Raw genomic sequence first — 22362 nt, forward strand, 5'->3', positions numbered from 1 at the left:
TAGCGAGAAGTATAGAATGGTCAACGCGATCAAAAGCTGCTTTGATGTCGGTATACACTGTGGCAATTTGAGCACCATATTCCATGTACTGGAGACCGGAAGAACAAAACTCGACAAGATTAGTGTTGATCGAACGGCCAGGGTAAAATCCATGCTGGTCTGTACTGATATAATGCGCGACACTACGCTGTAAGTAATCACCGATAAGGATCTCAAATACTTTTGAGCAGGCACAGAGCGACTTGATTCTCCTGTAATCTGAAACGCCGCTTTTGTTTCCTTTCTCAAACACTATTGGTGAACCTTTGGACCACAGCGGCAGGGTAAAAAGGAAACTCTATAACCTCCTTACTAAGCGTGCGACGTATATCAAACTTCACCAACACTGGTTTCATTTTCATTAATACATTTTCATTAATACATCGCACGTTTTCTTTCACGGTAAAACTAAAGGAACGTACGGACAGAAAACGAGCGATGTATTAGGGAAATGACAAAAATGCTGTTCAAATATTACGAACACGTCCGCCATTATGGTTCGTAAAAAGCTGGATAGAAACGATAAAAATGACATATGGAGCTTTCATAGCACAGTCGACAGCGTTCGAATTCTAAACACAAAGAGCGAGCAGGTGCACGATGCGGTTGCGCCGGTTATATAAAATCTGGATCTGGTTAAAATGCCAGAGAATTGCTTAGGTCTCATGTATACTCTCTACGAAAAGAAATATGGACGTTTGCGATCTTTCGTACCCTGTTTTTAAATGGAGACTGTTAGATTCCTTTGTCGGTGGATGCCAAGCAGGTGTTTCGAGGGAGTCGCTCAACTATAGAACAAATAAGTGCACTGCGACAGATAGCAGATAATTTTCGAAAGTAAAACTTTCAGATTCATCACCTATTTGTGCATTTCAAGGCAGTGTACGATTCAATAAAATGAATTAAGTACTGCAGCTAAACGTTTAAACAATGAAACAGATTATTCTGATTAGAATATTGAATGAGCCCTCAAACGCTTTTGTGACTTTGGAAAGAATGAAGCAAGAACATGCTTTCTTAAACCTTCTATTCAACATTGCTCTTGAAAGAACAATACACAGAGCAAATATGCAAAGAAATGGTACAATATTACGAAACCTTACATGTATTTGTATTTTGTGGATGATAAATGTCATCAAGATCGACCGCAAGGGTGTGCAAGAGACTTTTAGGTGACCTAGAAAACAAACTGCGGGCTTAGAGCTCAACTCTACCGAAGCAAAGTACATGAGAGCTGGTTAGAAACATAGCAATTCCAGTGGTGTTAGAATTGAGGCTGAGCTAGTTTATTTGATGTTGTCGAGAAATTAATATATCTTAGTGTGATGTGACTGGAAAAATGTCTTTAACGAATTTTGATTTGAAATACTTGTTGAACAGTATGTAATGCAGTTAAGAGCTGAGAAATTTGTCTAAATATTCAAATCTTACCAATGAGAAAGTAACATTGGTTTACCTTTGGTATATTTTTACCCAAATACTAATTGAATTGTTCATAAACAATCTTTGGGAAACATTAAAGTAAGTTGGACTTACTTGATCAATCAGAGAGGTTCAGTTTAGCCGACTATTCTGTCATTAAGTTTGTGTACCAGCCTTAGGGGAGGGCAATTTAAAAAACGGAAGCACAGGTAAATAACTGTTTTACTTGAATACCAATTTAACTTTCACTTAATGTTGCTTTGAGTACCTCTTCTAAATTCTGGTACGTGATTTTTCCTTAATACAAATTGACAATAAACGCGACTGATTACCAAGCACAAACACACCCACCGAGAATTTCACATCCTTTTCAAACAAAAATATTTTACATAAAGGTTACTTTTGCGGATAAAAAACTTGTTGGTGAATACCAACACAGCAGGAGAAAGTCGAAATCTACCATTTTAGGAGTTGCTCTCTTTGGCGGTATATATTACATGCGCCATACATTACTCGATATAATAATTCAATTACACATTGCAGTTTTCGACAGCTTGAATGGAAACGTGAATAATTACAGACATGTGAAAACGCTCCGGCACAAACAAACACCACTTCCGACCAGCTTTGTGTTGTTTTATTCTCATGTATCCATTTGTATTTAGCCAAATGCCAAAACTCGCAAGTGATTTCCGGTGTAGGCGGATCACTGTGAACCACTCAGTCTGGCATGACAGAATACTACCATCACCAGTAGTAAATGGAAGGAAATTACAACCAAAAAAATAACCCTCGCCCACAGAGTGACAAAGCTTTCTACCGACCAGGAAAAAAAATTATTGCTATCCACATGTTCTCATAATGAGTCTTTCAGATGCTGCAACTACTTGGTCGGATTTTAACTTGAAAAAGTAAAACGAAATAAATTTTGTCGTTAAGGTAACTATAAAAACGGCTCAATGCACTGTTTAAATTCAAAAGATACACTCGGAGATTCTTCATAAATATTCATGGTCTGTTTCTCGAGGGCAAGAAGACCCATTTCACAATTAACGTTATCCTTTTATAGACTGTCATACTAAGCAATGCTTTTCCGGTAACCCTATCTCTTACGCAATCCAATAATGTTAGCAAAAACCGTGAAACGAAAATATTCACTTCTGGGGAAAAGCTCAGTTGAGTAGTTGTGAGTGGTCCCACCATACTTTTGTGGTTATAAAATAATATATTATTTTATTAATCAAATCAGCATCAATCGGATTAAATCGATGTCGAGCAACTGTATCCTAATTCGAAGGATATCTAACAACCGGATTGTAGAACTTTTCAAAACGAGAAAAGTAACCTCCGATTCCATATCACTTGATACCGTAAAAAAGAAACCCTCATAAATTTTCGGTTTCTCGAGCGTTTTCTTAATCGGAAGCCTTGATGCATGAGCAACGTATGAACCCACTCACACACACAGAGCACTAACAATAACTACTAAATTTATTTTCTACTGCATACAATGTATGCCATACATCTTAACAAGGAATGAGAAGAAAGGTTTTGCTAAAAAAAAAACATTTACATAAGAAATGTTTATTATCACCATTTAAATCAAAACCAAACGTTTTATGGCGTGTTATTTTCCTTCATATTTTCAACCTTTGCGCGAAATTATCAACTTGTTCTAACAGTTGTGAAAAATTTGGCAGATTGGTACGGCTATCTGATTTGTAACAGACTTTTTATGTGATTTATTGAACTTTTTCTATTTTATTCAATTCGCTACTTAATCACAGTGTATGTAATTACAATCTCAGACTACCACCGTGAAAAAATAATTAATGTTCAATTAGTCATTCAATCTCACATGTGGCAGCATGTCATAATCATAAATATACAAAATCTCCAAACAGTTTGCCAGCCAATGGCTAAGAGCCGCCAGTGCATTGGTTGAATTAGACCCAAAGGTTATTCACGCCAAAGTTCGAATTTCTTTTTCGCTGCTGACCATTAGTCGTAATGAACCACTGCTGTCTGGCAGCTAACAATTTGCGGCTTCGCCACTCTTTGAGGAGCCGATATTGGAAAACGACTCCGGAAAATCATTTATCGTAAACGATAGGTTTTTTATATTACCTTTTTTTGCGGATCAGTTCCTGCAAGCGCACCACGTAACGGATGTCTTTTCGATAACATTCACCCAAATCAATGCGACGACGACGACGACGACGAGGACGACGATGAATACTTGATGATTGACATGCGAACTCTAGCCACATCAGCCAATGGGGTTCACACGAAAATGCGTAGCAAAACGACAAATGAGCGAAAGATGCTGTCGGATGTCTAATATTATATGCAAATTTAGGTTGGCATTTTTCTCATTTTGGTATTGTGATTTGCATGTTCAAAATGTTTCTCTATACATACTGTATACTGTAGTCGGTTCACGTTATTGATGTAAGAAACTTTCTGCTTTTCATACAGAAAGTATTCCAACAATTAGACCACAACAGCGAATCAGTTACTGCAGACGGGTTTATGCTGACGATTCTTTTTTTTTTTGTCGACGACAACAAGAACGTCCATGATATGCTTCACTTTAGGTGGCATTGGGTAAAGGATCCTAATCTTGGTAAATTTCCAACCTAAGTGGAAACCATTAAAAATAAAGCTTAAGTTAGTGGCACACCATTACATGAGTATTGCAAAAATTGTCGACGTCTTCTCGGTTCTCGGTCTGATGTTGAATGTTAACATACTTTCCTCTTCTCTGTCTCTTAGTAGGTATCGTATGTTGTTACATTGAGCCTTTTTGCTGCTGATGATGTCATGTTGCGCTAAGAACAGCCGACTGGCTGTAGACATCACGGCGCTAATGTGTTTGCTGCATGTCTCCGCCGGCAGAATCATGGTGGATTTTGCCATCATGCAAATGAAAATAATTTACCGGAGTATTGGAAGTTTTAACATATCTAATCAATAGTTTATACAAGGGCTAAATGAGATTTTGGTACTACATGTTCAATCCAATTAATCGAAACTTTGATAGGATATCTTTTACTGTATTATTATTTATTTCACTTTACTCACTTGGTCAGTTCCCCTTCTGTTGTCCTCCAGCCACTTGTAAATCTGTCTTCTTCTCGATAATTGCGATAAATCGACACAAAGCCTTTTTTATGTTTTTACGGTAAGTTTATTGTAAAAGTGCCTCAAATTCAAATCAAATTGGTCTAGGTTCAATCGTCGTAGAAAATCTCCGACCTGTTGGGACGGGGAGATTTTGTCACTTTTTTTTCTAGAAACACGTTAAAACTATGATGGCGTCTTTTGCAACCAATCACGAAGCAAGGATTTCTAGTTAGACAATGCTTCATTATTTTCAATTTTTCAATAGTGCGTACTTTGAAATCAATAGGTATCATTATTGAGGTTGATGCGTAGATTTTCCGATCGATTGGCACAAAAATATTTAAAATCGATCTGAAAACCGCTAAGCTATTAGCGCTCCAAATTCTTTCATTTTTTCGAGTCGCTTGCATTTTTCGATTTTTTGGAATGACACCTTATCCCAAACCTTGCCGTAAGACGTAGTCCTAAGTCAAAAAAAAAAAACAAACAAAGGACCGACGTTGCTGCCCTGAGGAACACTTAAGCCCTCCGGAAGTTGCAAAACTCAGTGTTAACTAATTTCAAAGAAACACAGCGGTTTACAAGGAAGAATTTCAACCACCGGACAAAAGCAGCAGAAGCACCAAGATGCATTATTTTGAGTAGCAGTATGGTGTGGTCAACGCGATCTAACGAAGTTTTGATGTCGGTATACACCGTGATGATTTGTGATCCACCTTCCATATATTGTAAATAAAATGAGCTGAATTGCACCACATTTGTTGTCAAGAATAAATATACATAGTAGAATTAAATTGGATAAGTTTTCTTTTTATTTAATTCCAGATTTCGTATTCTACTAAGACGCTCCAAAAACTTCAGTCAAAAAAGCCATGCTGATCAGTTGAGATGTGTTGAGATTTCGAGCCAGTGCATACCATACCATATAAGAATGCGCTGGTTGCAGCAGTGAATACAGAGTTAGTATGATCAATTTGAACTTTTCCAAAAGCAGAGTAATTCCAACAAAGACCGGGTTGGTTGTAATCACCAAATAGTAGATGAAAGTCTTATGATCCTAGTTTTTCGGATACCGAGAATGCAGAATCTTTATGACGCTCAAGGCACTTCGGGGAAGTAGAAAAACAGAAGGAATGTAGACAACGCCAAGACAGATAGTTCGGTTTGCTCCATTCTCATTTACCCAAAGTTGTTCAATCTCACAATCATCGATGATTGCTGATTCGGAAGAACTGTATCTTTTAGAAACGGCTATACAGGGTGTTCAATAAGTTCGAATACAACTTTTCATCGTTGTGTAAGTGCGCATCATGTACATTATATGTATTGGTATTGGTGTCAGCTTTAGCCTTATATATAGGCTAACCGACGCGCAAGGTTATTTGTTTACCACGCGCGATGAAGGAGTACCGCAACGTCGTACTAAAGTTGTTTGCGAGAGGTGAGGTGATCCGGCAACATATTTCGGCGGTTGAAATCGCACGGGATGAAGCGGGATTTCATCTATAATACCATCCGTCGGTACCGGGAGACGGGCTCGGTCAAGGACAGTGCTAGATCCGGGCGGCCGCGTTCGGCGAGGACGCCAGTAGTCATCAAGGTGGTGAGGGAGCGGGTTCGTCGAAAAATGAACCGCTCGATCCGGAAGACCGCTGTTGACCTGTAGGTGTTGATCGGAACTGCCCACACCATCATGGTGAAGGACCTAGGATGCAAGCCGTAAAAGAAACGGAACATTCACGGGATAACGGAGGCTACAACGAAGAAGAGGCTGGACAGAGCAAAATTGATACTTTTGCGACACGCTGGTCAGGAGTTCGTATTTTCTGATCTTGCAACAGCCGCACAATGTCCAAAATGATCGGTTGTGGGCGCCGAAGTTGGCCAGCATCCCCCACATCCACATAAACATCCCGCGGCTCCAGAGCGCCACGTCGGTGATGGTTTGAGGGCCGTATCCAAGCGTGGAAAGCTTCCACTGGTGTTAATCGAGAAAAACGTGAAAATCAACGCCGCGTACTATAAGACCGAGGTTGTGGCCGGCACTTTGTGACCTCCACGGGAAAGAGCATTACGTCTTTCAACAGGCCGGCGCACCGGCCCACACGGCGAATATCGTCCAAGCGTGGTGTCGGGAGAATTTGGCTGATTTTCTCGATAAAGCTTTGTGGCCTCCCAGCTCCTCGGATCTTAGTCTCCTGGACTTTTATGTAAGGTCGTACATGCTGGCCAAGCAGATGGACCAGCAGATGCACTATGGACCAATTTAAAAAGCTCATTTCCAAGATCTGGGACGAGATGCCCATGGACCAGGTGCGTTCCGCTTGTGATTCTTTTGAAAAACATCTCAAGCTCGTCATAAAGCACAAAGGTGGGTGCTTCCACCAAATATGTCGTAAAGGTTCTCAATAAACACTGCTTCAATAAAAATTGACTCATTGTATTTTTATTTTTTAAACACATTTTTAAAGTGTATATGGACTTATTGAACACCCTGTAAGTACGAGTCCATCTCTTAATTTGCCCGAGCCAATGGGGTCGCGGTCATTGCGTCAACATTATATTCCATTCCAAACAACTGCGGTGCATAAAACCGATCATTGAGCCAGGTCTCGGTGAGAATCACCACGTCGATTTCAGCGTCGCTAACTGACATGAAGAAGTCGTCGAATTTAGTGCGGAGTCCTCTAACATTTTGATAGTATAGGCGGCTACAGGCAGATTTTGGAAGGGTTCCCTCAGTAGCAGTAGAATAGCAGCAGAGGCTACAACGAAGAAGAGGCTGGACAGAGCAAAACTGATACTTTTGGACTGATACTCCACCGCAACGTCAGCAACTGTCAATGGGGCCTATATGTCGCCGCCTTCTTTCATGCCATCTGCTGCGCTAGAACCATGGAACAGTTCAGGAGAAAAATGACTCGAGACTGAATTGTATTTAGGGTAAAGAACTAGTTTTAAGCAGTCTAAGCGGGTCACTGATTGTTTTACCTTATTACAAGCGATGGGTTGACTAAGTGGGGGATATCAGCATACCAATCTTCTTGCTATCTTTAGTTCTTCAAGCTGTTACCATCGGAAGACACTATTGTTGAGCTAAACTTTTGATTTTTCGCTTTAAAAGTTGGAGCAGCGGAACTAATTTTGAACAGGCCGAACCCATTTTCACCCGCAAGGTGCTTTTTTAAGCAATCCTGAAATCTGAATTCTTTTACGTCCCCTTAAAAAATCCCTCGAACTTTTCCCCCTATTCAGTAAGTTCGCGTTCCTATCCGCGACCTACTAATCGGCATCTGATGCGTAATCGGCATAGCGTATCGGCATAGATGCGTAAAATGCCATCTGTCTAAATTGTTTATCGGGGCATACACTCACCGCACCGTTCGGCAAACGGTATTCGTCGTCTCTTTTATTCTCTGGTGATCTTATGGGAAACTGCGAGTTTGACGTCTCACTCGCTGTTCATAAGGATGGTGGGAGAACAAAAGAGGTAAACATATAGCAGTACAAACGATCCGACTCAGAACAGTGTTGTCAAAGCAAATAACATTGAAACACATCGTTGCTTTATTAAATCACTGAGAAAATCTTCGAAAATTATTGAAAAAGCTGTCTTTTGTGTTGTTTTTAATAAAGAAAAATTAATTATGAACATACATTTCTCTTGAAAGTATTGAACAACGTTTTCACCATAGGAGGTTTCAGTTAATTTCAAACTTAAAATTCTTATTTCCAGAACCGAAACAGTGTCTTGGCAACACGATAGTTCATCAGTTGTGCTGCAGCTGCTGCTACTGGTGAACAGGCTCCGTCAATTCAGAATTTGTTTTCAGTTTTGTTAGAAAATAATAAAACTTTCGGCTAGTGACAAAGCCTTAGATAATAGAAAAAAAGAGCGTGAATAATATGGTATGTGACAATTGAGTGCTTGACTTTTAGAGTGGTTGTAATCAGTGCTGAAATGTGATGGATTCGTTAGTAGCGAGGTGGCGATTGCTGAAGAGCAGCTGAAAAATGTACGTTTTTGGACAACAATTTTTAATTCATCATATTTCTTGTCGGAAACCCAATAAATTGTGTTTGTGTGAATCAAATGTATGGTTAAGTGATTTGTGAAGATGATCCTATCAAAAGATTTTGAAAATATGAATAAAAAGTGCATTTTCGGCTCATTTATGTTCAACTGATTAAAATAGGTGACACTGCTTAACTCGTTCCTTACCCTAGCTTGGCTAACGCGATGGAAAACCCCTTCTCCACACCCACACTTAAGGCAGGACGACTGTTGTGTGCAGGCGGGAAGAGCGCGACCGTGGTGGTGGGACTTGGGGCTTCCATGGTACCAGCATTATTACGTCCCGAAAACTGGAAGCCAGGTTGAGGCTGATAATGGGTCGTCAGGTAACTGGAACTGATGAACGTGTCACAAGCGCATATGGTCGCTAAATTATCGTACTTGCCTTTTTGCAGGCTCCAACTCCATACACAGCGCCGGGACAACTGATGAACGAAGGCTGCTGTAGCGCGACTATGGTGGGAGGATCAGTGACTTCCATAGTATCAAAATCGTTGCGTCCAAGTGAAGATCCAGTAGCATCGACGGAAGATGCGGTTGATTGCGAATGGTTAACCATTTCTCGGGCGTTCTTCGGACAGTTGAGGCTCCACGCTTAATGGGTAATGTTGACCTCCTTGTCCTTCGTAAGGTTACATTTTTTGTTCGCCAATTTACAATTCACGCACTTTTCGAACGAGAATAGATAATATTTTGCTGAATGATTCGGGCAGCAGAAAGGGTTGTTGCAGGAATAAGGTCCAGTTTTCAATTTTCATTTTTGCGGGTACGAATAACGCTGATATCCGATAATCGCAACGATTATTCTTCTTCAACGCTATTGCGTTCTTCTACAACAACAATAAACATATTTTGACCTTCCGTATAGTAACGAACTTCCAACTAACAATATTCCTGATTAATTATGTTTCACTGTCTGTACAACGTGAGCCAAACCATCCGTTATCACTATTTTATTGATTAGTAATCTGCTTTGTGTTAGAAGGAAAGTTTCAGTTCAGGCCAAAGTTACGCTATTGTGATAATATCTCGTTTAACCAGAAGTACCACACAGAATTTTCCAGCGCTCATCCTACCAATGCATGGCATCCTACAAACCGATTTTCACACCGAGCGACTATTCTACACGCTCAACACCCCTTGAGGTATGATAATATAGCGAACAATTGGGTGGTTTCCCCGTTTTAGACAATAATCACTTTAACACTTTGACGAGCCATGCCGCCACCTAATTGCCACCAATCAATGATGACCATAATTTGCTGTGATATCGGTCTCCCAGTTGGCTTCGAGGTCTGTCTAGTCCAACAAGTCAGACGTCGTGTATTCGAATCTCGTCTGGGAGATACTGTTAGTCAATAGGATCACAACACTGGTCCCACAATATTGTCCTGCACACAACCGTTAACAGTTGACTGTGAAGTCTGTCGAATAAAAAAAGTATGAAGGTATATGTCTCTAACGGCACGAACGCTGCGCTAACGTAGAACTACGAATGTAGATGCGATTCGATAACACTGGGCATTTTTCAAATGTTCCACAGTTTATTACGTAAATTTATAACATTTTTAGATGAGGTCGAGATTATACTTTCCAAATTCCTGCATCTTGTGTATCAGTTTCTTCTAATTTGTAGTTCTATAAAGAATTAAACCACCAAGTCACAATCACACATCCTTTGGTCATTGGCGGTGATACCACATTTTGTAGATTTTTGAGTGACTTGTAGCACTAGGTAACTTTAGGTAACTGGCTGGAAACTACACACCAGTTGACATTCGATATACGTTTATTGGCTAAAAAAACTTATTCAAATCATAAAATATTTGTCATTAAATGCAAAACTTTTGGCTAAGCTGGGTTATCATTCACAAAACTAATTCGCTCTTATCAGTTTATTCGAAAATAGTTAAAAACGTCATTTATTATGGCACATTATCGGCACATGAAAATGCTACTTAAAATCGCGCAGATTGGAAAATTTCCAATTAATATTATCGTTCTAAGTACATTGGAAGTTTACTTGGCTCCCTGCTTTTCAGTTATTTTTATACTTTGCAGCAATTAAATCAAAAGCTTGTAAAGAATTTCATAGCTAGGCTTTAAAGAAATACTGAAAATTTGTACCTCATGTCACATGCTAGAATAATCCATCTACCACGTTTTCATACAAGACTTCAGTTTAGAATATATTTTTTCGATATAATCGGTTGAAAAGGAGAAGTGAATGCGTTCTTTTCTTCACCGGTTTACTTTCAAGACATCAACTTCGTCTAGATTTAATGTTCAAATGATAAGATCGATCGAAGGGAGAACCGAACTTCGGACCCTTCAGGTTAAAGGCTCTGTAATAAAAACCATACCAAAATCGACCGAAGGGTAGATGTAATTGGAAGGATAGGAGTGTAAAACTGTTTTACACTCTTAAACTTGTTTACTTTCAGGACATCGAGTTCGTCTAGGTCCAATGTTTAAATAATAACAACAATCAAAGAGTGAGGGTAGTTTTGAATTTTTACAAAATTGCTTACCTTCAGGACTTCAATTTTGTCCAGGTTTACTGGTAAATTAGGGATGGGAAGTGGGAACTATCATTAAAAATCGCTACTGATAACTATCAGTAATTTCAGTACGTTACCGATAACTATCAGTAAATATCAGTAATTTTACTCATCAGGGCATTGAAGCAAAAAATGGAAAATTTTAATATTATAACTGCGTTCTTCATTGTAAGTTTACTTTGTAATTTACCAAGCGGGTTTTATGGTGGCTCGCGCAACTGCGAACCAGATTTTTACCACCCAGCAAATATGTTGGGAGCACATCATGCCTACGCATGACATGAATCAGTCGATCAAGACCAGCAATTGCACTTACTGGATGAACACGGTTTCCCAGATAAACTGACGCTACTGATCAGAGTTATTGGATCAAGTGGTGTGATTCGTGCACATTTCGGGGACAAACCCGTAGAGACGCGGCGAGGGTTGAGACAAGGTGACAAGATGACTGATATCATGGGTAGGAACCTTGCGATGGTGAAGGCAACCTACGCTAGGTTGAAAGCAGTAGTCTAGGAAGATCAGATGAATAATAAATACGTCAAAGATCACATACATTAAAGGAAGAGACCCCAAAGAGCCAAACGCGTGCCTCTCATGGATAGTAACCTTTGACGGCGACGAACTAGAAGTGATAGATGGACTCGTTTATTTTGGATTGCTGGTGACCGTGGACAACATTAGTAAGGCAATCCAGCGGCGCAGTCAAGCGGGAAATCGAGCTTATCCTTCGCTATACGCTACGATCAAGAAGCATATGCTACCATACGAAGCTGATAATGCACAAATCTTTTATTAGTAGTTCTTTATGGAATCGTAAGGTCGCTCACGGAGGATATACGCGCCCTTGCCGTGTCCGAACAAAAGTGTACTGCGGATATTTGGCGGAGTACAAACTGTAAGCGAAGAGTGGTGGAGACGTATGAATCACGAGCTACAGGCATTGTTTGGAGAGAATCCCATCGTACATTTGGCGAAAGTCAGTAGGCTAGGTCAGTAGGGTAGGGTTGTCTTCAACAACCTTACTGGCATCAGGAACAGGGGCTCAATGTGCAAGATGGCACGATCACGTCGAAAGTGATTTGTGACTTTTGAGACGACTGGAAAATTGGCGACGAGTGGCCAAAGTTCGAGTTAAATGGAGGCGACTGCTTGGATCAGCACGAGCTACCCCGGCTTCAGGCTACTGACGATGACTACAATATATTGTGACATCCACGTTTATCGTACGCAAGTACCAACCAATAAGTTTAATCCAATTAATTTTTCTAACGGGACAACGTAACTATATCAGTAAATATCAATAATAGCGAAACCTTACTGATACTTAGTGATATTATTGCTTACTGATAACTATCAGTAGTTAGTGATAGTTTTCCCATCCCTATGGTAAATGAATAATTCCTGTCCTGTTGGAAAGCAAGGATTCGGTTACTTGTTTTTAGAATCGAAGTAAACGAAACCGCAAGTGTATAAGATTGTCGTACCGGGCCTGGGAAGCAAAACAGTGCTTCCATGTGATTGGCTGATTCGTTCGTTCTTGACAATAGGCCGTATGAATAAAAGCGTTGAACTAAACTCTCCCATAAGATTTACACGGGAAAAGCAAAGCAAACCGGTTTATTCATACGGCCTAATCCCTACTATTTATGCTTTTTACAAAAGTATTTTGACAAATTATTGTTATATTTGTTATATTAATCAATTTTTAGAAAAATTTCTGATCGACTGATGCAAATATCTCAAAAATCCTTTGAAAGACTGAAAAATTGTTGAGTTATAAGTGTGCAAATCCTAACCAATTTCCGTACATGCTCATTTCTCGAACTTCTAAAGTGCACCCCATTATAGAATAGAAAGCAAAAACGTAGTTCTACGTTAAAACAGAAGGCAAAATTTCATCAGAATATAGCGCCAAAACATTACTTTGCTCTTTATTACTTTGGGTCTTTATTGACCAAAACTTCAATGGAAGCACGAGCGAGAGCACTAAAAACGATTATTTTATGATGAAAATAACATGTTTACTATGTAAATGTGCTCTTCGATTTCTACAATCTCTTAAATGGTGATCGTGTTTATGGAGTTTTATTTTTGAAACTTTTATTTTTTTAACAGCTTACGGTTTTCATTATGAAAAAACTCACTTCCAAACAGACGTATAAACTCATTGAATTTTGTTATGAAAATTCGTGCTCTGTGAATTTTACAAATGAACGCTCTAAAATCGACCTAGTGCGCGAAATTCAAGCCACAGTAAACAAATTGCGTATGATTGTACTCATTTCGACATACGAATACTGTTTGAGTTCACAAAATGTGTTTGAAGTAACTGCCTTAGGCTCCAGTTTGCCGTCATTTTCTGCAATTGGAATTGTATTAATCAAGCACATGAACGATTTTACGTAAGAATTTTGTACTAAAACCGTAGGCCGATTTATCTATTTTGCACAACCGTTACGCGTACTCTATTGTGGACACTTACAACAAAATCAAATGGAAATATCTAAAATACCGTACACGTAACGCCTGCCCAAAATAGATAAATCACCCTCTCAATTAGAGTTTATCCAGGAACTGAAGTCAAATGATCCCCTTAGATCAATTTGAAGAAGAATTGCATATAGAATAGATATGTTAACAGACAGAATTGACACATTCCAGAAATGCATTGCTTGTGGTAGGCTATGGGCCGGAACCATTGGTTCGTATATTTTACAAAATGGTGATGGCCGGCACGTTACGGTTAACGGAGCCCGCTATCAATTGATGATTACAAACTTTTTTGGACCAAAATGCAAGCATTGGGTATGTGATTTGATCAAGTCGGCGAAACTTACCATACAGCACACTTCTGTAGCTTCTATTTGTGTGGAAAACGTAAGTAGTACCAATTGTAGTTGTTTCATAAGTGTTATAATAGAATACATCAAGAAGCACATTTCCGATAGTTTCAGTTTAATCATCTTATTAATGACTCAAATTAGTCGTACAACACTAAGAGTCAGCTCAACTGTTTTAAAACAATTGTCCTTGCAAGGACTAATGTATGTTAACACATATTAGTTAGTAACATAAAAGTACAAGTAAAAAATCTTGTGACAAATATTCATCATCAGTGTATGATTACCATACCGGTGAAAGAATTCCCACGCAAATTTCCCATTCGAAACGGAAATCGCCTAGTAATCATTTCCCAATCGGCAAGTTAATCAAAATACAATAAAACGCACATCACCTATCAATCGTCAAAGTTTGCCGGGGGTACGCTGGGTAAGCATTCCCATTGATTGTCCCTGCGGGTGGTGCTCCCTGCGTGCCTGTTGATTCCACCCACCCAAGCAAGGAGAAAGCATCCGGCACAAACATATAGCAGGGATACCTAACTATTCGTTTTGCACTTACCAATAGCACGACACGTAGGAACAATCGCTAATGTTGGAAAACAACATGAAGTTTGCATCGTTTGCCGACATTTTTGTTCACTTCGTTGATCTATGTGATATCCTGATTCTTTCACCGACTTTTGTGGTGCAGAAGGAGCAAGGATTTTCCGTGCGTAAATTCGCAACAGCAACAGCGCCTTGGTGAGGGTATCCGCTCGGAAAAACACTATCACTCGCTCTCTATCTTTCCTTTCTCTCGCGCGCTCCCGTCAGCTTTTGTTCTGCGGCTCACCTAATGTGGTTCAAGTCACGTCTGGAAACAACTGGCTGGCACGGATACAGGTCAAACTCAAGCACAATTAAACATTAGCACGCACAGTCAAATCAAGGATGCCTTTTTTTGATTTTTTTAACAGGAAATTATTCGTGGCGAATTTTGAAGGGGCACGTTTAAAAAATATAAATCCGGTTTTTAGTAAACGAGCTGTAGTTGCTGTTATCAGACAAACACTATTAAACACAAATATCACGACAAAAGTGAAGTATAAAGGAATATACGCAGCTTCATTAATGTTCTTTGCTTCTCCACTATTCTGGAGGATAATTTACAATTCACATAAGGCCGTACTACCTACTTAATTTCCGTCGAAGCTAATTCATTCGTTAATTTGCACTAAACAACTTTCCATTCAATAGTATATTAGACTCATATATTAGGCTATTTTGCAACTGGATATCTTTCTATAGGAGGATGCAATTAAAAATCCTAACTAGCACTAGTTGACACTAATGTTACAGCTATGTCTTAAAAATTTTGTTTATCAAAGAGCACACAAAAAATCTTCTAACACTATCCGAAATATATCCTGCAAAGGATTTTTACGGTTCTTTCACATATTAGACGTCACACTACACTATCAGCGTATAATTTTTGCTCAGAATTTTTCCAAAAGTCACCCCGAACCATCAAAATGCGAGAAATTTTCCTAACACTGCAAACTTTGCAGCCCCCACAACATAACCAGGGAAAACACACAAAACGCACCGGGAAGGAGAGCTTTGCGTTAGACGGATGCTGCTGGGTGGTGAAAAGCACACTCCCGTTTGTTGGCGGCTATACACTATTTCACAATGGTTTATGTTGGAACCAGGCGGCTCCACCACGCGCGGCTAGATCGCAGACTATGCTTGCGTTCAATCAGAGGAGAAAATGTGTTATGATAAACGGTGAAGGAAATGTTGAGCTCTGTCGCTAATGCTGTGGTTTTTCCTTTTTCGCATATCAACCATTGCGAGAGCGTCTGCCTTTTGGTGAGAGCGACCGGTTGTAGAATAATGTGTGTCCTCGCAATCAATATACTCACTCTGTCGTTCCACCCGGGTCGGAAACATAAAAGGACACTGCGAGAATAAGGCTAAAACTTTGGAGCTAAATTCACAATTCTCTTTGCAAACACGCGAACCTTAAATGTGTGCGATGCCTTGTCAATGACAGTAAAACGAAAAGTTGTTGAAGTATCATCCGTTGTCGAACAAAGCGCTGTGTCGCGGGAGCAGCAATAGAACGAACAGTAACGACGTAAACGATAAACAGGGCGTTACGTTTGCTGATGTTTGGTTGTTGTCTAAGATTAAGCTTTTTGGGTGTCGCTTGGTAAGCATATGGTTCAGAAAAGCTTTTCTATATATTTACTGAAATCTTGCGAAAGAGGTAGGGTATTGTCGTTATCGTCGGGCCACTGTTATGGTCGGGTCATCACAATTTTACAGTTTTAGTAACTCATGATATCTATGATACAACCATTGGAAAACTCCTTACTGTGATAGCTAACTTTTCACAATATTGTGAGTTTCAATCATGTATTCAAAACACCCGTACTGAATTCACTGACTAAATCTTACAAAAAAGGTTTTCCAGGCGCAATGAACTTTTCTTCAAGAAATGATTCATAAAATGTAATTATCGAGATAAATTTTGAAAATGTATGGAGCGTGTTGCGCTGCACACGAAGACTATAGAATAATCCTCTCCAGTAAGGTATTTGAGAAGGGTAAGGTGAAATACTAGAAAAGAGCTATTTGAATAGGTCGGGCCACTTGAGTAGTCATGGTTGGACCACCATAATTTTAAGCGCAGAAGCGCAATAACCGCTAGACAATGTCAGTCAGGTAAAATGTGATGAAATAAAGCAAAATTAACACGATAGAATCCTAGATTTTTGTTGTTTAATCATTGTAGTTGTACACTTCGGAAAAGGCGATTGTAGCAATATTGATTTTACAAGATCGCCCAAAATTTTGCAAAAATGCAATTAAAAATAGGGTATTTGTACTTATATGAGCCGTTGTTCACGGAACTCATTCTTTTCGTGTCACTATATAGATTTTCAATACGTATGTATTAGATTTTCTGCGGTGGGCCAAGCTATACAGCATGGCCCGACTATGACAAAAATTTTGTCTTCACGTAAATTCTTATAACTTTTTTATTTTTCAAGAAAACAGTTCAAAACTTTCCGGAAACATACCTTATTCTTAGACCTTTGCAGCGATGTGTTTAAATTTCCAAAATTCCTTTTGAAACGAAAATTATGGACGAATTCCAAAATGTGGCCCAACCACGACGACACTCCCCTATTGTTTTACAACATGCCGCAGACCTAGCTATATTTTGTTTGACGTTTTCGCATATGATTTCTACAAAAACAATCGGTCCTTCAATCAGGGTTCAGTTGTGAAAGCTTAGCCCAACTAACAAAAATCTTTCACTAAATGGACTATGTTCTGCTATGCTATGCTAACAAATGAACTTATATTCAGCAATCAGCCGTTTGAGAACAGATTAATTAGTACCTGGCCCACCGGGGCCAAACATTTGAAAGCCTACAAATAGAATTGTAAAACTTTGTTATATTTTTGTGTAGTTATTCTGACTGTAACTCAAATGCCAAGAATTCTGCAGATAAAGAACATCAAAAATAATCTTCTAAAATTTAGAATCTAAATGCAAATGTTTCTAAAATTTGAATTGCTTGTGCCAGAAGATAAATCGCTGAGATTGCTATATGTTTATATAAATCACAAACGTTATCTGATTCTAACGTAAATTGTTTTGGCCCTAATCTTCAAAAATGCCTCATATGAGCACGTTCAATGCTTGCAAATTTTCGTTAAATTTCTATTTAAGTCGAATTCATTATGTTTCTTATAAATAGCAAATTTTTGGAGCTTCGTGTTGAATGAAATTTGCAACAATTGAACTGCTGGGACCCAACCCTACTAGCACGGTCGTTACAAAGTTGTTGTGGTAACCGAAATATGACTAATTTCAGTCGTAATCCGGTTGCTTCAACTAAATGGACCTAAAGTGTGCTACTTGGGAAGCCCCGATAACACTCATATGCACAGCTCGAATTCTGGGAACTTACAGTAAAATTAGCTGTTCATCCAAAATCATTCTACTTTTCATAAATATTAAACTGTTAGGGCCCCATGCTCCATATAATGCTCATATACGCAGGAAGAATGTTGGAATTTTAACCTTCTGCGGCTGAGGTGCCCTAATCTTAATGATTATGCTGACATCCCAAGTAACATTTATGCACTGATTAAACATTTTAGTAGCCATTATTATACAGCCATAGCTGAATATGCATCGAATAAAATTTATGTAAATAATTCTATAATACTTATTCAGCTGAAATTGGAAAACTTATACAACCTATTTCGTTTGAGGCAAAAAAAAACATGTGTTAAGCTATTATAGTGCCCTTTATATAACCTTTGTGCTCCAGCTTTGCGTGAATAGGTTAGGCCATAACAAATATTTAAACAAGTTTTTGTCTTTCCGGTGTTGACCAGCTAAAGAGAGGAGCGAAAAAAAACAGAGATTTTTTTAATCGAGCAAACAAACTGCGTTTTTAGCATTTTTACTTGAAGTTTAAACTTTTAAACTGGATCTATTCTTGCTTTTTATATATACGTTATTATTTTCCAAGCAAAAAATACGAAAAGAAACACAAAATCGAATGAAAATTTTTTTGCCGATTTTCGGAAATTCCGTTGTTCGAAATTAGTAGAACTATCTATATTAACATAACTATCTCTTATGATAGTTTCACTAGTGGCTCTATCGTATTGGGCATGGTAGAACAAACTGATCATAATCGTATTTTCGAGCTATTAAACAATCTCGCAAGAATTGGATGCAATTACATATCCAACTACAATCCATTATAATAATGCATTACAATGTAATTGCTCACGATCTGTGTTTTATATTAATTATAAAGTCATCCGTTTTTATCTGATGTTGTTACGCCATTTTTGGACGAACCATTCGTGGAAACATTTTCTTTGATTGCATCTTGCAATGCTTTAACGTTGCTGTAAATTAACATACACAATTTTGTTATTTTATGCTTTTTAAACAAATTTGAATATAGGTCCCACTTACCCCGGTAAATGGGGCAAGTGGGACCTACTGCCATGATTTTAAAAATTCTCCTCCAGATTCATTTCATGTAAATTGATAGGCCTTTTTCGTAATTAAACCTTCGAAGTGATACCACTGAAGAGTTTCTGTGCTGCAAGAATTTCGAAATAATCATAGGTATATATTACACAGTCAAATAAATCCTAACTATGCATTTTTTAAGTTTCACTTGCCCCGGGGTACCTTATATAACTAGAGCTTACATACTTACATTATCCCCCCATCTACTAACAACAATTCCTTTCCCGAAATACTTGTGAAGATGCAGGAGATTCCCTGATCTTTAGTAGCAACAAGTATTGGACTAACATTCCTTCCCATCCCACCAGGACCCGCAATGCACAATGAGGAATAGCATGCTGTCCCAAGTATGCTTTTCCAGGCATCATTTTGCAATTTTCATCGGTCCTGGTCAATAACGGAGTAGCAGCACACGGGCGGTATGCTATGCTTATGCTAATTCCGTTGTTCGAAATTTCCATTTCTGTTCCATGTTAGCAGCGTAAATACTCATCTTTCGATTTTTTAGGCTCTAGACTTATATCCGACAAATTATTTCTTTGCCCCCCAAATATTCATGCCTATTTCAAAGAGGGGGGGAGATTTTCATGCCCCCTAGCCCTAGCCCTAGCCCTAGCCCTAACCCTAGCCCCAGCCCTAGCCCTAGCCCTAGCCCTAGCCCTAGCCCTAGCCCTAGCCCTAGCCCTAGCCCTAGCCCTAGCCCTAGCCCTAGCCCTAGCCCTAGCCCTAGCCCTAGCCCTAGCCCTAGCCCTAGCCCTAGCCCTAGCCCTAGCCCTAGCCCTAGCCCTAGCCCTAGCCCTAGCCCTAGCCCTAGCCCTAGCCCTAGCCCTAGCCCTAGCCCTAGCCCTAGCCCTAGCCCTAGCCCTAGCCCTAGCCCTAGCCCTAGCCCTAGCCCTAGCCCTAGCCCTAGCCCTAGCCCTAGCCCTAGCCCTAGCCCTAGCCCTAGCCCTAGCCCTAGCCCTAGCCCTAGCCCTAGCCCTAGCCCTAGCCCTAGCCCTAGCCCTAGCCCTAGCCCTAGCCCTAGCCCTAGCCCTAGCCCTAGCCCTAGCCCTAGCCCTAGCCCTAGCCCTAGCCCTAGCCCTAGCCCTAGCCCTAGCCCTAGCCCTAGCCCTAGCCCTAGCCCTAGCCCTAGCCCTAGCCCTAGCCCTAGCCCTAGCCCTAGCCCTAGCCCTAGCCCTAGCCCTAGCCCTAGCCCTAGCCCTAGCCCTAGCCCTAGCCCTAGCCCTAGCCCTAGCCCTAGCCCTAGCCCTAGCCCTAGCCCTAGCCCTAGCCCTAGCCCTAGCCCTAGCCCTAGCCCTAGCCCTAGCCCTAGCCCTAGCCCTAGCCCTAGCCCTAGCCCTAGCCCTAGCCCTAGCCCTAGCCCTAGCCCTAGCCCTAGCCCTAGCCCTAGCCCTAGCCCTAGCCCTAGCCCTAGCCCTAGCCCTAGCCCTAGCCCTAGCCCTAGCCCTAGCCCTAGCCCTAGCCCTAGCCCTAGCCCTAGCCCTAGCCCTAGCCCTAGCCCTAGCCCTAGCCCTAGCCCTAGCCCTAGCCCTAGCCCTAGCCCTAGCCCTAGCCCTAGCCCTAGCCCTAGCCCTAGCCCTAGCCAACTTCCTGGCTCGAACCAACAGTTCAGTGGACTAGCCCTAGCCCTAGTTTTAATTCAAAGATAATTTAAACACCCGAAATTAAGTTAAAATTGTAAAGGCAAAATTATAAAATAAAACTAATGTCAAAAATCAGAAGCTAAAATAGAGTGTATTGAAAATTAATTGTAGCAAATTAGAAAAAAGGCAAAACTTGAACATTAAAGTTTAAAAGGCGAAAAGCAAAAGTAAGACAAACAAAATTCAATAATCACAAACCAAAAGTTAAAAAATATACATTTCAAGTCAAGACAAAACTAAAATGTCAAAACTCGGAAGGCAAAGGTTAAAAGTCAGAACTCAAAAATTACAGGGTTTTTGTCTAATGCCGACGTTTACAAAAAAGTTAAAGTTTGAAAACAAAACACCAGAGGTTGAAAATCAAAAATGAAAATTCAAAGGCAAAATATAAAACGAACGTCAAAAACATAAGGACATAATCATAATGTCAAAAATTAAATCAAAAACTATAACAGAAGGTCAAAAACTGAAAGTTGTCCCACAGTCAAAAAACAAAAGTGAAAAGGCAAAAGTGGATAGTAAAATATCAAAAGTATAATCAAAAGTATAGTTGAAAATCCGAAGTCAAATGGAATGTCGAAAGTCGAAAGCTAAATACTGAAAGTCGAATGTCAGTATTAAAAACCCAAAAGTTAAAAGTTAAGTCAAAATTTTACTCAAAACTCAAAGATAAATAATCAAAACCTGAATGTTATACATCGAAGATCAAAAATCAAAAGGTCAACCGATCCGACGAGCGGGCATCGAAATGAGAGAAACGATGTCTAATAACATACTGGACAGTCCAGTTTGACCGGAAAACGTACTCATGCATTATCCGCCATAGCTGTTCACGCTCGACTGTATCGTATGCTGCCCTGAAATCCATAAAAATGTGATGCGTGGGCACGTTGTACTGCCGACAGTTCTGGAGGATTTGTCGAAGGGTAAAAATTTAATTTGAAATTTATCGCACTATTTCACAAATGCACAGGAACGCTTGATGTTAAGGCGTGCAGTACCAAACTAAACTTAACTGTTACTTTTTTCGAGCGCTGGCGAAAACCGTAATAACGATGGTACAGAAAACATTTGATTGCACTGATAGTCCAAACTGGAATGAGTGGAAAATTTAACCAAAATTTGAAAATATGTTCATGGTATCTTTTCAGCCATTGCTAAACTAATAAATAGTCATAAAATTTTAAAACAATTTAAAGACAAAAACATTGGTTTAGGATTCTACCGTTAGTAGTTAGCCATTAGTCCATTGAACTTTATACCTGCCTCATTTTGCCAATCTATCACTCTCACGATGGTCTGCGTATATGAGATAATAAATTAAAAGTCGTGCACGATATTGTTTTCATACTCGGTGTTTTAGTTTCCTAGAGTGAAGAAGGCTAAAATGGCAATTAGGTTGCCATCAGTTGTTGCCAGTGGCCACCGTTTGCTCTCAGATCTGCTGCAACCTATAGTTTATTGCTCGCACGTGTGATAGCGTTATATGACAATCTAAATTGTTCAACCTGTGTTACGATGGTAGATATTTTGTGCATTCTAAGCGAAATTTTGTATTATTCATGTTTTACTCAAGGTGATAACACCTTGCATT

General features: G+C 39.7%; 1 protein-coding gene across 1 annotated transcript in view; it reads right to left on the reverse strand.

Annotated features, from left to right (window-relative positions):
• LOC128735061 (protein N-terminal glutamine amidohydrolase) overlaps positions 1 to 15555 on the reverse strand; it is a 61630-nt gene extending 46075 nt beyond the window's left edge. The window contains exon 1 of the mRNA XM_053829537.1: positions 14629 to 15555. Coding sequence (XP_053685512.1) covers positions 14629 to 14699 — 71 coding nt within the window. The 5' untranslated portion in view covers positions 14700 to 15555. The remainder of the gene's footprint in view (positions 1 to 14628) is intronic.
• Positions 15556 to 22362: the final 6807 nt, after the last annotated feature.

This window comes from Sabethes cyaneus, chromosome 2, assembly GCF_943734655.1.
Source record: "Sabethes cyaneus chromosome 2, idSabCyanKW18_F2, whole genome shotgun sequence".
NCBI lineage: Eukaryota > Metazoa > Arthropoda > Insecta > Diptera > Culicidae > Sabethes > Sabethes cyaneus.